Source organism: Cetorhinus maximus, chromosome 2, assembly GCF_964194155.1.
Source record: "Cetorhinus maximus chromosome 2, sCetMax3.hap1.1, whole genome shotgun sequence".
Classification (NCBI taxonomy): Eukaryota; Metazoa; Chordata; class Chondrichthyes; order Lamniformes; family Cetorhinidae; genus Cetorhinus; species Cetorhinus maximus.
This window is the reverse complement of record NC_135880.1, coordinates 167,179,487-167,196,046: the sequence shown is the minus strand read 5'-3', so window position 1 is coordinate 167,196,046 and position 16,560 is coordinate 167,179,487. Positions and strand designations below refer to the sequence as shown.

Genomic DNA, 16,560 nt, shown 5'->3' with positions numbered 1-16,560 from the left:
ATTCCTGACCAATGTGGCCTCACTGGCTCAGAGGGCACTGGGTTTAGCTGCCATTAACAGAGTCTCCGCAGTGCGAAGCATTATTGACTGTACCTACATAGCCATCAAGACACCAACACAGCGACCGGAAAGGTTTATTAACAGGAAGGCTGGCCATTCCCTGAAAGCGCTGTTGATCTGCAACCACAAAAAGAGCTTCTTCATGTCTGTGCATGCTTTCTTGATAGCTGCCATGATGCTTTAATTCTCCACCAGTAAAGCCTTCCATAGTTGTTCCATTCCACACCCTAAATCCGTGGATGGATTTTAGGGGACAAGGGCTATCATTTAAAGATCAATACAAAAGTACTAATACAAAAGGACGTTGGAAATCTGAAATAAAAACATAAAATGCTGGAAATGCTCAGCAGGCCAGGCAGCATTTGTGGAGAGAAACAGAGTTAAAGTTTCAGATCGATGACCATTCTGATGAAAGGTCATCGATCTGAAACATTAACTCTGTTTCTATTTTTTGATGAAATGACTTCTTAGCCCTCTACAAATGAGACAAACAGAGACACAGAGGCATTATAATGAGAGCTATCAGCTCACCAGAGCCCTCTTAGAGCATTCCATCAGGCTGCTAAAGATGCACTTTCATTGTCTGGATCACTTGGATGGCACGGTTGTATCGTTCATAACTTGTTCCAGTAAAGAGGGGTAACCCTTGATGGCACAGAAACAGTGAACTCATTGGAGGAAGAGGAGGAACAGGACGTGTGAGATATTGGGCAGGGGACATGGAGGAGGACCTTGTACTACATGAGGTGGCCCAACTGAACATGGAGGTGTCCTGGTCTGGGGTGTCACAACAAAGTCTTTACAGGAAGCCAATACTGTGAGGGATCAGCTGATCCAGCAGAGATTCAGCTAACATACTCCAAGGCCTAAGAGACTTACCACAAGGGTATGAATGCTCCAAGCCTGTGCTTTGATAAGGAACAACCACCAATTGTCAGGGTCACACAATCTTACTCCCACAGAGAGCAGCAGAACTGCCTGGAATCCTCACTATCACCGGTGAGGAGCTACTGTTTTGTTCACATACTGTTATTACAGCTTTGCACTAAGTTATTATCATTATGCATCTCAGGGAACAAAGAAGTGAGTTTATTTACAATGTGTTCTTAATTAACTATTTACTATAACACCATGGTACCCCACTTAGGGATCTGCCCAATGTGGTGCCCTCTGCACTTAGACACCTCAACACAATCCTCCTCTTGTTGCCTCAGAGAAGGTTAAGCCAGCCTGCTCTCTTCTCTGGCTTTGCGGTTGTGATGAATATGGTGGTTGTCTTTATCTTGGAGGTCCCAATAGGGCTTCTCCTGGAACTATTCTGCCTCCATCTCTGCAGGGGCAGCCCTCGTCATGAGGCCCTGCTGCACAGATGATCCCTCTGTCAGAGGGTGCCCAGACAGGTGTGGGACCCTCATCTTCTTCTGGCACATCCTCTGCCCTTGTTTGGTGTTACAGCTGGTTGGAGGAAGGCTGCCACTGGGGTACAACTGGTATCCCTTGCAGCCACCTTTGGGGCACCTGTGCAAATGACTTGTCCAGGCTGCATAGAGATTCATGTATTCTATGGACATGGTTACTCAATTTCTGAACAGACTGATCCAAGCTACATAAAGCACCATGCATCCTGTGCATGAAGATGCACTGTTCCTACATGTACTCCAGATGCTGCCACATAGCTCTCCATGAGATTGGCCACCCTCCCATTGGAGGAGCTCATGTGCTCAGAGCCCTGAGGCATGGTGGGGCTCAGCTGCGGCACAGAGTCCTCCATTCACAGATCATGCCCCCACACCGCCTCAGAGAACTCCGACAGATAAGAACATATCTACCCATGCAGCTGCCCAGGTGAGTATCACTGTAACTGTCCTCCCTCCTCTGAGGGGAACTGGTCACAGAAGCCTCTGTCCCAGTCATCTTCTCCTGCGAACCAGTGCAATGTTCCACGCCCCAGTGCCACAATCACTAATCGTGCAGAAGGACCCACCGTGGCCAAAGGCTGGTGGATGGTGCGCTAGACAGATGTGACGTTGCTTCCTTGGACATTTCTCCCTTCTGCTCCTGTACAAGGGAAGACTAAGGAAGGGCATCTTGGGGTCCCACTGGGACTTGTGTGAGACACAAGAAGAGCTCATACGAGTGAGCCTTTGGAACCCTGAAGGCTCTGCATTGCTGATGCCTTTCATACTACCTAATGCTTGGCATGTTTTCAGATGAGATGCTGCGTGACCTCAGACTCTTCTGAAACTCCCCTCTCTTAATGAGCTAAGAATTCAAAGAAATCCCTCAATCCTCACCAAACAACAACCATGTGCACCTAGAATGGCAGCCTCAAGTGTCGCTGAAAAAAAAAACTTTTTTGTTGAAGCTTTTCATCTTGCACTCATCTGGACAATTTGCAAGAATACGAAATATAAAGGGAACAACAATTTATGCTATATGGGAAGAGAGCTGATTGGTTGGCAAGTAGACGCTGATTGATAGAAGCGTTGCCATGGAGAATGCACCAGTTGATGGTGACTGAAAGTTAACTGCCTCAAGGTTATACCTTGCCCAACCAGAGTCAAGCTGCCTGGTTTAAATTTCAACAATGCTTAGCAGTTAATTGTCAATCACCGTCAACTGGTGCATTCTCCATGGCAACGCCTCTATCAATCAGTGTCCACTTGCCAACCAATCAATACTCTTTTCTCATATAGGAAAAGTTGTTGTTCCCTTTATATTTGGTATTCTTGCTAATTGTCCTGATGACCGCAAGATGAAAAGCTTTGACAAAAAAAGTCTCTTTTTTCAGCAATACAGAAGTCCTATGTCCCTTTTGTCAGCAATACAGATATTCTATACTACCAAATGACCAATGGCAGTCTCCCAGCAACCAAACTCCTCCAGCTGCGGCACCCTTGTAATGTCCATGGCTGCCTCCTCTAGTGCATAAGAGGTATCATACGAACACACAAATTAGGAAGAGTAGGTCAAATCATGAGGGTCATCGCTCCACTAGTTTGGCCATTTCACGAGCGTTATGTGCCCACTTCTCCTGCGAGAACAGGACAGAGAGGGAGATACATCCTGCATGGAGGATGGCAGCTGCTCCAGATCCTGAGAGGCAGCATGTTGCCATATTGCATGCCCCTAGAAGCCCTATGCCTGAGAACTTCTCCATGGACTGAGCGAGTGTCCTGGGCATAAACCCTTCCAAAGTTGAGGAGCAGCATGCACCCTTCAACGGCAGTGAGAGTTGTAGGGTCTATGCCTCAGGGGCTGCCCCATCTGGTGGAAGTCTCATTCACCTTTCCAGTTTGCAAAGGTTCATTAAAGCCCATACTGCTCTGTATCCAAGTGTGTCAACCTGGTCCGGTGATTATCATTATGTTGGCTTCCTCTTGTTCATTCAGAGACTTCACATCTTTACAATGTTCACGTAGAGTTGATGGAAAAGGCCATTTAATTTAGAGACATATGTCCAGCTAGTCCACTCAAAACAGTGAGTGGCTTCAAATTCACTGCTTTGCTGTCACTTTCATCATCTCCACATTACAGTCTGAACCCAAGTGCTAGAGAAAAAAGAAAGAGCGAGTGTCTGCACTCCATCAGCCAAGTGCAGTGTTTGGAAGGGGTCTCTGAGCAAGCAAGGTGAAGTGCAAACCAATGAATGTTGCAAAGAATTTTTCTTTGAATTCTTAGCACATTAAGAGAGGGGACTTTCCAGAATGTCTAACAAGCAAAATGCAGCAACGAGGGGCAGCAGAATAATTTTCTTTATATACCTTCATCAGATTCGCCAGCGCTTTGAGCAGAGTTCTAAGTGGCAGCCACAGCAATAGCTGTCGAGCAAGACCTTTTATCCTGCCTGCTCTGGGATTGAAAAACCTCTGTTCCTGCCTCTTGTGTCTGCCTGTTCGGGTGGCAGACCTGCTTCTAACCTCATTAAGGCCCTGACCCTGTGAAAATCCCCTCTGATTTTGTGTTCCTGACAGAGGTGAGTTCACAATCCAGAATTGAAATTCTTCTTCAACTGGAAAATTCGGCACCCTAGAATTCAGGATTTCAAATTTTTTAGCCCATACATTGCAAGCACAGCCAGTAGTAATAAAAAAACAGGCCAACAAGTTGTTAAGTCTCTTCATTGAACATGAGATTTATGAACCAAGCAAATTGAAAACATAAAATTACCACTTTTACATTTTTCTCAAACTTTACAAGTTCATCATTATGTGACACTGATAGATTTTCAACATGTAAGGAACTGTATCCTACCAATTATATTTTTCCTTTTCTTTTCTAGTTTGGATTCAATTATCTCTTGCGTCCTTGACGATGATGTTTGAGCAGAAAAATTGATGTAAAGGGGGACATAGCCAGCTTCATCTTGGATTTGATTCAGCAAACTTCGTACAACAACAGACTGTAATAAGAATTTTTTTAAGTTTATGAAAATATTTACCAAATCTTTCATAATACAAACATTACTCATCCTGTAACTAAAGCGTCTAAAGTAAAATTGGTGGGTGCCGGGCCGGGGCGGGGGGGGTGGGGTGCGCGGGAACGGAGTGCGGAACCTACAAGAAGGTATCATGGAGTATACCAAAAAAGACTTAGGGCTGGATTTTTGGGGAGTAACTTTTAAAAATGGTGGGTGGGATCAGGCTGCTCATCCATTTCTGACAGATCCAATTTTTGCTGGCAGGGGTAAGGGTGTGGAGCTTCACACAACAGGAAAACTAAAACTCAACAGGGCCATTTGAGGTTAGTGCTGAGTCCAAACATTTTGGCAGGTCCAAGCACCTTAGGCTACAGTGTGGGAGACACGAGTTTATGCAGTAGGCATCGATACTCTTGAAGGGCAGATATAACTGTCATGATACGAATTTTTTAAAAATCCTCTGCTCTTTAAATTAAAAAAAACAAACAGGCTGCATCTGTCACTGAGTTAAAAAAAAATACTTATGATGGATTGCTTTGATCGACAGGTCATCTGCTGCAGGTTAAAAAAAAAGTTTCAACAGAGTTCTTTGTTGACATTGCCCAAGAGCTATCATTGTGTTATTAATGCTTGGCTCAATTTAACATGCTACAATTCTCTCAGCAGGGGGCTCTGAGTTCACAGTTCAAATGAAAGCTTAAATAAGTTATTAAAGGATTACCTGTCCCTGATGTGGGGATACGAATAGAAGTTTTTTTCATGAGATTTGCCACTTGAGGGAATTTAAAAGCTTTGCAGCATCTTTGCATCCTCCTCACAGCTTACTTACCCACCTAGCTTATGCAGACTCAGAGGCTGTTATGAAAGCACACAGCAGACCAAAATGATAAAGATGATTAAATTAATCAGCCACCTTTGTTCAGTTATATGATGGCCTTGGGGATGCTCCTGCAGCTGCTGGGAAAGAGTATCTCCCTCCTTGCCTAGACTTTGTAGACTGGAACCCACCAAGGAGCTTTCGGAAAAGCAAAGGACAGACCTTCTCCTCTGTTAATACTTGTCTTGCAGTTGTTCAATGATAAATCAAAGCAACATCACATTCAGGTGCAGATCTCCACTTTCAGGAGACCTTGAGAGTCAAACCATAAGTTATGTGCGATGGGTAAACAGGCTGCCTAACTCCTGATGTGATTGGGAAGGCGGCCCATCAAACAAATCAAAATGAGATCCAGTAATTGAAATCATTTGGATCTCACGCCAACGTCATCGGGCCTACCCACCAACCGCCATCCTAAGTCAAAATGGGGACATATATTACACAGTGACTTCACTTCAAATGTATTTTACTAGCTGTGAAACAATTTGGGGTGTCCTGAGATCATGAAAGACAATATATGTTACAAGTTCTTTCTCCATATGATTCATCTGAAATTCACAGATAACTGATTACTAGAAAATAATATCAAATAAATGCTCTAATGAACTATAATGCCAATGTTGTTTATAAAAAGCACCTGTAACGAAGAATAACCTTGCGATATACAAATTTAGAAAAGATAAACCATTTCACTTTATTTATAATTTATCCTTACTGATATTAAATTTAAAAATTTAAAAACAAACTATGGCTTTGACTTTGTAATGTAATTAATGCAGAAAAAGATGCCAGAACAGCATTATACCTTGCCCACTCCAGTTATTCCTGTGAATAGAACAGAATGCTTAACAGCAAGAAGTTTTTCCAACAGATAGCCAAATCGCACAGTGTCTATTGTGGGAACAAGCATCTCAAAAAATGGTACTTCACTATCGTACTTAAAACTGGGAATAATTCTGTCCCATGGATCTAGTCGGTTGTTGTGAAAGTCCATGTAGTAGCTCCACAAGTCACCAGATGTTGGTATCTAAGGTAACATAATAAAGACTTTTTGTTCAATTCAAAAGTTGTAAACATTATTTTTAAATATAGTAAATCATTACTCTACAGAAAGTTCAGCAATATGATGTTTGTAAACCACACACAGTCTCAGTTAGCTGGCTAGATGAGAAACATCAAGTTTTAAGCATTCAGGTTATAAAATGAAATTTATAATAGAACTGTCCAGCATACTGTTAAAGTCAAATTTTATTTTGATTCGCCCAACTCACTGCTGAAGTCAGGAGAACACACTCAGTATCCAACATTCTCACATTATCACTATAATTTCTGGGCATTGAACTAGGTGTGGGAAGGCGATGACTCCAATGATTTAGATATGGGCGAGAGAGGTTGGTGAGCTAAAATTAAACTAAGAAGGATGTTTGAAGCTCCTCGATAAAGTATTTGCAATACTTACTTAATAAAAGTCTCGCCACATGATACAGTTAGATTTGTGTAAAAATTAGAGTTGTCAATTAATACAGTTAACTTCTGTGATTAGCATGTTCATATTTTTGCAATTTTTTTAATGCATTAATTGCGAAAGTTACATGAAATCAAGGCAGCATGGCAGGAATTAAATGCTGGGATTTAAAGCCCAGAAAAAGAGAAAGAAGGGAGAGGAAAACATCATGAACATGGGGCAGAATTTTCCCGTTGGCTTGCAGGGGCAGGCCCCGCAAGTCCACTCGTAAAATGACATGCGGTGACATCGGGCGAGCATCCTGACGTCACCGCGCACCATCGCGATATTTCGTTGGGCGGGCACATGATGATCTCAGATGCCCGCCTGCCATTAATAAACGGGCCACTTAAGGCCCTTGACTCACCAATCGACGCTGATTTTTCAGTGCCCGTGCTCTCTCAAGTATTGATTTTTCAAAGTTATTGAAACTTACCTGTGTGATCTGCAATATTTCAAAACGCATACCAGCTGCTTTGTCTGGACTCTTAACCTTCAGGTTAGCGCTCTGCAGTGAGGAATCTTTTTAAGGCCTACAGGTTTCAGGAAGCCTTCCCATAGCCAGTGATGGGAGCTGAACTGTTCACTGGAGGTACCTCCTCTCAGAAGGGAGGGCTAGAAGGGGGAGGAAGCCTGAAGTGCACATTCAGCCTCCAGGGAGCCATCTTTGGGAGGACAGGCGGAGGCACAAGGGGTGCAGGGCCAAGGGGTAGACAAAGGTGGAAGGGGACGCAGAAGAAGCCACTATCCTGTTGTCAGGGTATACAAGCGGCGAAGCAGCTACCTCAATATGTCTGAGATGCAGTGCCAAAAGAGGCTCCATCTCTCAAGGGAGACGGTCAACTATATCTGACAGATGATTGGGCCTGAGATCTCTCCTAACTGTGTGGGTGGACACCCTATGCCAGTGGCTCTAAAGGTCACAGCTGCCCTTAACCTCTATGCCTCTGGCTTCTTCTAGGGGTTGATGGGTGATCTTTGCAGTGTCTCCCAATCAGCTGCCCACACTTGTGTCAAGCAGGTTACAGATGCTCTGTTTAAGCGTTCATTAACCTTCATCCACTGCTGTTGGGACCAGGCCAGCCAGACACAGCGAGCCAGAGGCTTCACGGCCATTACTGTCTTCCCCCGCGTCCAGGGTGCTATAGACTGCACACTGGTGGTCATCAAGGCGCCAGCAGGTGAGCCTGGCGCCTTTGACAACAGGAAGGGCTTCCACTCCATGAACGTGCAGATAGTGTGTGATCACAGGATGCTGATTCTACAAGTCTGTGCAGGGTTCCTAGGCAGCTCCCAAGACACCTACATCCTGAGACACTCCCAGGTGCCGAGGCTCTTCAGTGCTCCAGCCCGGCTTGATGGTTGGCTGCTGGGTGACAAGGGCTATCCCCTCAGAAGGTGGCTCATGACGCGTCTCCGCCATCCAAGAGCAGAAGTTGAGCAGCGGTACAATAGGAGCCACGCCTTCACAAGTGTTGTGGTAGAGAGAACCATCAGTCTTCTCAAGGTGCGCTTCTGATGCCTGGACCGCTCAGGGGACGCACTCCAGTATCCCCTAGATCGTATGTCGCTGTTAATGGTTGCATGCTGCGCTGTCCACAATCTTGCGCCGGAAAGAGGGGGGACAGTGGACGATGAAGACATCGACGCACTGGCTGCGGATGCACAAGTTGAGTCCAACAGTGGGTCCGAGGATGAGTATGCACATGGAAATGCTGAGGGGGTAGGCACTAACCCGGGCATACTGTAGGGAGGCAGGGACACCCAGGAGGCTTTAATCCAACAAACCTTCAGCTAGCACACCACAGATGGACCTCCAGGACAAGCCTGGGCTGTAGGCTCCATACTCGATACCTAAGTGCCAAACCTTCCAGGTTAGGAACAGTAACAAAGGGCCTTGTTAATAAAGCTGAATGTCCCACAAAGCACTCCTAACATTTTTGGAAACCATACACATGCAGAAGAAAAGAGGCACCCTCAGCCATGGTCACATGTCTGAATTTAATATCACAGGCAAAGAAACTTAATGAAACAAAATGACAAGAGTGTTCCAATTCAAAACAAATCATAAAGACCTCATCTCAGGCCAACACAAAAGCACCAGTGATAAACCTATGGTGTGTCTAAGGTGCCTTATGTTTACGTTTCCAGGTGCTATGTCTTGGTGCTGCCCCATCGCTGGGTGTGGCATCTGAGACAGCCTGCTGACTCTGCTGTCCTGTTGGCCTCGATGGCCTTGGTGGTCGTCCTCTTGCCCGTGGAGCATGTGTTGGCCCCGACTGGGAGGAGTCTGCCAGTTCCATAGCTCACATCTCCCCAGTCGTCGCAGCCTCACTGGATGCTACGGTCACTGGGAGAGAGGCAAAGGAGCTGCCGCCCTCATCCAGAGCGCCCTAAGAGGTCCCCACAGAGATGACAGGCAGCTGCTGCGCTGACGTGAGGTCACTCTGGACCTCCCTGCTCAGCGTAGATGGATGGGCATGAGTTGGGAAACTTGGTGCCCACACCATCTCCCACACTGGCACTGACCAGCTGAGCTCAATTCCGATGTGAGGGCTTGCTGGTCAGAGCGCATCCCCAGGAAGCCCTGCTGGGTCTCCTGGAGCAGGCTCTCCAAGAGAGTCGCCACTCTGTCCATGGAGGACGCATGGCGCTCAGACATGTGGCTCATTGCTTCGGCACCCGTCCGCGTAGGCTCCTCCACCACAGAGACCAAGCCAAGCATAGCCTCTTGCATCACCCCCAGATGCTCCCGCACACCCAGCCGCATTTCCTGCCCCATGACAGGTGACTCCAGGGGCATATCATCAGGCACCGACTGAGCATGTGCATGTCCCCTGCCGTCCTCTGCCATGGGCACTCTGTGTCTCTGCCAGCTCCTCCAGTGACTGTGAAATGTCCTCACCGCTGTGCCCCAGGACACTAGATGATGTTCTAATTCCCACCATGGTGCTAGTATCTGTGCTGGTGCCTGCCTGGCAGAGATGGTGTGATGCTGGTGAGACTTCAGGCCCCTCAGGTGTGAGAGGGGGCCTCTGCTGCTCCTCCTCCTGGCCCTGTTCCAATGATGCTGGAAAGAAGAACAAGGACAGTGGTTCGGCGGCATTATGTGCATTCTTCTCCTGAAAATGAGGCAGTCGTCGGAAAAATGAGATGCACAATGGCCCCCCACCCTACCTTCCGGCCTGGCCTGCCCCGATGGCCTACCCTCCGGACTTGCATAACCTTCATTGCCCCTCTACAGAGCCCTTCGCCCAGCCATTGCGAGCAGCCTTTCCAAGGCTGCCAGGCCTCCCCTTTTATAGACCACCGGGTCACCAAAGGACCCGGCGGGCTGAGCACGCCCGCCGTCGCCCACCTGCTCTCGCTTTGCACGGGAGTCGTGAAGTATGCTGGGTGGGCCTTAATTGGCCTGCCCATGTAAAATGGTGGCGCGCACCCGATCGCGAGTGACAATCGGGTCTGTGCCCACCTGCGCCTGCTCCCACTCTGCCCAACACCCCCCCCCACCCCCCACCCCACCCCATCCAGAAAATTCTGCCCATGATAATGAGAGGAAAAGACAAAGTACAAGGGGTAGGGAATGGGAAAAGTATATTGGAAGGAAAAGCCTAAAGAAGAGGGAGAAGAGCAAGAGAGGCAATGAGATACTGAGAAGGAAAACCTGAAAGAAAAGGAGGAAGACCGAGTGAGGGTACAAGATACTGGGAGGAAAACCTCTGAGTGGAGGTAGAAGGGCAAGGGCAAGAATGGGAAAATATGAGGGACTTGGAAGCAGAGTTCAGAGGTGAGCAGGATGCCATCTAGTCAGTTACACGGAATGCTCCGGTCATGGACTCATTACCTTCACCAAAGTCTGAGGAATTATTTGAAAAGTAACTTCCCATTACTTTTCATTTAGTTCTCAAGTAAGAGATTTGGGGGTATCCCTGATTGTCTTTCCTTTATGCTGTTAGTTCTATAACATGCATCATTACAAATGCTCTAATTTCACTAATTTATCCACTTTACAATCAACCTTTGCCCTGGTAGACAAATAACCTCTGATAACAGTGAAAACAAGTTTGGCACGTTGGTATATAAGCCAAAACAGACATCAATGTAACCAACATGGCAGCCAGAAATGATAATAGAAAAGTTGTCAAATACTTAGAACCGCTATCAACAAGAGTTTCAATGAAATATGCAATTAAAACCAAGATGAACTGAAATTCAAGTTTAAGTCATCAGTTTTTGTCTGTGGTAAGTGGTTTGGTCATCTGATCCATCAGGGTGCAATGATGACACTCTCACAAAAGTCTACATTTTGTCCAATAAAAATTAAATCCGTATGGATGTATAATAAAAACCGCATTTGTTTAGCTGTTACAATCAGAAAACAAAAATCTAAATAATTTTGATTCTTTAACAATAGCTACCAAGGGAAGTGTTTTCTGAAAAAAATACTCTCCCCCTCTCTCTTAAATAATCCCAATATGTCCTGCTTATTAAGAAACATCCTCACTATGGCACAGTACTTATACTTCTGGAAATGCACCATTTCAATCCTTTGCTGGTTAAAGGTCAGCCTGCATGCATCTTGAGATGGCTCTATTGATTTGATTAGAATTCAGTTTTTCAGAAAGCTCTATGGGTCAAAAGCAGTACTGGTTGTATGTGCAGTAGCACCCAGTCAATAATAATTTTTTTCACTGCTCAGCCAGCTCGAGATCAGTGTTCAGGCTGGGCTAAAGCACCGACATTCGTAAAGCTGTTTTAGGGAAATGCAGCATGTCCTTATTCATTTAAATCATGAGAACCTCCCAGTATGGGAGCAAAAACCAGGGCTGATGTTTATCAAGAATTCTGAAATTATTGTACCAAAAAAAGGTTCTCTCTTAACAGGCAGGAGATAATATGTCTTTTCTCTTAACTGACAAGTGGGAGAGCACTTTGTGTAGCCAAGGCAAGTTATGATAAACAATGTATTTATTTGAAATAAAAGCAAAAAGCGCTTGAAAAACTCAGCAGGGTCTGGCAGCATCTGTAAAGAGAGAAACAGAATTAATGTATCAAGTCGCATATGACTACTTCGGAGCTGTATTTATTTGCCCACTTTGTGGATACCTTAGCCTCCGGATGATCCTCAAACTGGTGTCGCACAAATGAATCAAAGGCATCCCAATGGTTTTCAGTCAAATTTCCTCCAATGGACCAAATGTAGCAGAAGGCAAATGTCTGACAAATAACACCATTCAATTGAGAAATGTCCTTTAAAACAAATAAGATCATATGGTTTATTTTAAAAATGAAAATTATAAGTGAAACAAGCTAATAACTTTCATTCACTTCAGAATTTTTTCTATATCTTGAAGCATGAAGCTTGTGGCACATTTGAAGTTGTTCCTTTTAATAAATTAAAATTACTATTAAATTATTATGCATTTAGTAACATGATTCTAAAATAGAATACAAGTTGTACAGTTAGTTTGCTGTCAAAATCAACCTTCTGTGCAAGACAACACTAACAGATACCATATTTTGGAATTTGTTTCAGTAAGGCATTTTAAAAAACAAATTGAGATTCAATGAGGAGTGCTGGAGGGTATACCAGGAGCAGCACCAGGCATACCTAAAAATAAGGTGCCAATTTGGTGAAGCTACAACATAGGATTACATGAATGCCAAACAGCCTGAACGATAGATACAGCTAAGCAATCCCACATCCAACAGCTTAGATAAAAGCTCTGCAGTCCTGCCGCATTCAGTTGTGAATGGTGGTGGACAATTAAACAACTCAGACAGGGAAGCTGCACAAACATCCCCATCCTCAATGATGGGACAGCCCAGCATGACAGTTCAAAAGACGAGGCAGAAGCATTTTCAATTATCTTCTGCCAGAAGTGCCAAGTGGGTTATCCATCTTGGCCTCCTCCTGTAGTCCACAATTTTACAAATGTCAGGCAATGACCATCTTCAAGAGAGAATCAAACCATCTCTCTCTGATATTCAATAACATTACCATCGCTGAATCCATTAACATCCTGGGGATTAGCATTGCCCAGAAACTCGACTAGGCAAGCTATATAAATACTGCGGCTGTAAGACCAGGTCAGAATCTGGGAATTCTGTGGCAAATCACTCACCTCCTGACTCCCCAAATTTTGCTCACCATCTACAATGCATAAGTCAGGAGTTGGATAGAATACTCTCTACTTGCTTGGATGAGTGCAGCTCCAAGAACACTAAAGAAGCTCAGCACCATCCAGGACAAAGCATCTCACTTGCATGGCACCCCATCTGCTACCTTAAACATTCCATTCCTTCCACCCCTAACGCACAGTGGCAGCAGAGTGTACCGTCCACAAGTGTCCTTCGACAGCTCCTTACAAACCCGTGACCTCTCCCACCTAGAAGGGCAGCTTGGGAACAACATCACCTGCAAGTTCCCATCCAAGTCATACACCATCTTGATTTGGAACTATATCGCCGTTCCTTCACTGTCATTGGGTCAAAAACCTAAAACTTCAACCCAACAACACTGTGGGTGTACCGACACCAGATGGACTGCAGCGTTCCAAGAAGGCGGCTCACGACCACCTTCTCGAGGGCAATTAAGGATGGGCAATAAATACTGGTCTTGCCAGCGGCGCCTGCATCCTATGAAAGAATTTTTTTAAGTGCAGCGTCTTTCCAAGTGTGAACATACAAAAATGAAGGACAACAATCTAGTCCACTGAAGCTGTCCCAGACAGTCATGCAGTGACTCCTGCACAACATGATGCTCATCCACACCTCCCCACACACTTCCATCAGTGACACTATTACTTGGGAAAGTCAAAAAAGCATGGGGAAAAAAAAATCTTCGGCCAATTTACAGGGCGACAACTCTTAAAAATTCTTCTCAAATTCAAAGGTGATCAACGAGTTCCAGGGGACCACGATGATATGGTGACATATTCCTCTAAAACTCACCTATCTTCAACATGTAGTCATGTCAGAAACTCAATTTTGCAGCTAATTCACATTCACTGCACATGTTAGCAACTTGTTCCACAGTTCAATGATTCTCTGCAAAACAAAAGTACCTTCCGACCTCTAATCTAGTCCAATGCTTGCATAACTCAAGTCCCTGGTCCACATTAATCTACCTAATTGAAATATTCAATGGATTAAATGTAACCCTTTCATGATATTAAAGAACTCAATTAAATTGCCTCAAAATGTGTACTTCAAAAAGCCCCGGCTAGTGCTCTAATCGTATTGCAGTAACTCAGGGGCGCCTAGTGATCCTCCTCCGAACATTTACGAATGGCTTCCACATCACCACCATGTGAGGTGACCAAAACTGGACACAGTATTCTAAATAAATGCAAACTAAGGTCGCTTATACAGATAATATAGCATTTCTTGTCCTGGCAATACATCCTAACATTGTATTTGCAATAGCCTTGCAGAACTGGTTGTGCATTTTCAGAGAATCGTGCTCAGCATCGTTAGACATGCAAGCCCGCATGGTACATTCACACTTGGCAACGATATTGCCCATACAACACTATATATACAGACATGTAAAAATAATTCCCCTACAGTGCATCTAAATCTTAATGTAATCAATATTTTTCACCAAAGGTCATTCGCCCTTGCACATATCTCTACACCATCTACAAACATCATGGATAATTCTCAAAATGCATTCTTCCAAATCCTTGATGAAGATTGTGAAGAGCAATACAGCTAACAATGAATCCTACAGAATTATGATAGCAACCAGTCCCCAAGCAGGTCTTCCATCATTAATGTAATCAATTCCAGTCTCACTAAAGGAAAATATGGGTCCGAGAATCAGGGCTATAATATTTATCACAGGTAAAACAGTGGATATTCTTTTGGGTTAAATGTTACTGGTCACTCCTTATGATCGAGAGTACTCCCTAATATCTAACTAAATGATAACCAGGGACCAGGTTTTAACCAGGGATCAAAACATTGGCCCGGATCTTCCAAACAGCATCAGTGGTCATCAGGTTGCTGCTGCTCAAAAATTCCCCCAACTTGCCCTGCTGCACATTTCTTCTGTGACCTCCTGAGCCCAGCTTCCAAAGAAATGTGCAGTGCTGCATCCATTGGGGAAAGATAGAATACACCCCCTTTTTATAGCACTAGCCATTTGGTAATTTTAAACGCCAGTCTGAATGTTAGTGAATGGATGAGTGAATGGGTGATTGGAATGGGTGAGTGAGTGAATGGGCGGGTGGGTAAGGTGAGTAAATGGGTAGGGTGGACAATGGGTGAGGTGGGTCAGCACATAGGTTAGTAAGTGGGTAGCTGGGTAAATGGGAAGATCGATGAGGTGGGAAATACTGTTACGTGGGGTGAGATGGGTGATGCAAGTAAGGTGGTAGGTGGGTGAGTGGGTCAGCGGATAGTTGGATCTGGTCGGGGGGTAGTTGGGTCAAGGGGATAGTCAGATCTGGTCATGGGGGAAGGTAGTCAGGTGATCAGGGGTAGACAGATCAGGTTGTTTCTGATCAAGGGGTAGTTGGGTTATCAAGGATAGTCGGGTTGGGGAGTAGTCGGGGAGGGGGGCAGTCATGTCGGGTTGGGGAGGAAAGTAGTTGGGTCGGCTACAGGGTGTAGTCAGGGAGGGGGATAGTTGGGATAGGTCGGGTCGGGTAGTCAGGGAGAGAGATAATTGGGTTGAGTCGGGAGGGTAGTCGGGTAGGCCAGAGGGCACAGTCAGGTCTGACCGGGGGTGTGGTTGGGTTGGAGAGATAGTCTGGCAATCGGAGGCAGTTGGAGGGTAGTTGGGGGTGGGGGAAAGAGGATAACCGGGGGGTCAGTTGCGTAGTTACCCAGACGTTAGACTAGGTTATTGTTGGTCTAACATTTCCTGGGTAACAACCCACGTAGGTATTGCAGAACTGTCTGAACTATTGTGGAGGGTCCCAGGGAGCAGGGAAATTGCCCATTGGAAGTTAAAATTTCCCAGCAATTTCCATGTAGGTTAGAATGTCTGGACTTCCACAGGGTCCCAATGTGCATTGTCAGGAAATAGAGATAGTCTAATTAAGTTATATTTGTGTTTGTGGGCGTCAAGAATGAGTTTTAACTTTAAAGTTTAAGTTGATTTGTATTTCTGTATTTGTGCGTTAAGAAAAGGTCAAGTTGAATTTTAGTTTTTTTGCATTTCTAATGAATTTTCTTGCAATTCTAAGCTAAGTAAAGCAAACACAGGAGTAGAGAAACTGGCTGCTGCCTAGCAACAAGGGTCCAGAGAGGCAAGTCTCTCCCACAGACAGATACAGAAGAAACTAGAAATAGTAATTTGATTTGGAAGCTGTTTGAGTTCAGTTTAGAAGACAGCTGCCAGAGAGAGACTGGAGCAAAGGGGACAGATAGCAAGTCCCAAGCTAAAGAAGAAAGTCCCCATGAATCCAGGGGAGTGAACAGAAGAAAGTCCCAAGCAGACCTTCTAGTCAAAGGAAGGACAAGAACCTGTAAAAGGTCCTGGTAAGTGAAGTTAAGAGTGAGGGGCAGAGCAAGGCTCCAAGCATCAAGTTTAAAGCTTCAAGCTTAAAGAGATAAAGGCTTAAGAAGTGAGGAGGTCCAAAGAGGCAACTGAAGGTCTGTAACTCTTTGCTATAGGCATGTGAAGCAGTGGTGTACTGTTGATGGCTGAGTCAGTGAGGGAGTGCATGGAAGACAGTTTGAATGCAT

At 45.1% G+C, this 16,560-nt stretch overlaps 1 protein-coding gene across 1 annotated transcript in view; it reads right to left on the bottom strand.

The window, feature by feature from the left end:
* Positions 1–16,560, bottom strand: part of dnah6 (dynein, axonemal, heavy chain 6) — a 424,069-nt gene that overhangs the window by 235,726 nt on the left and 171,783 nt on the right. Inside the window, exons 34-36 of the mRNA XM_078570618.1 lie at positions 11,968–12,111; positions 6,163–6,384; positions 4,315–4,462 (exon numbers count right to left, since the gene is read on the bottom strand). Coding sequence (XP_078426744.1) covers positions 4,315–4,462; positions 6,163–6,384; positions 11,968–12,111 — 514 coding nt within the window. The remainder of the gene's footprint in view (positions 1–4,314; positions 4,463–6,162; positions 6,385–11,967; positions 12,112–16,560) is intronic.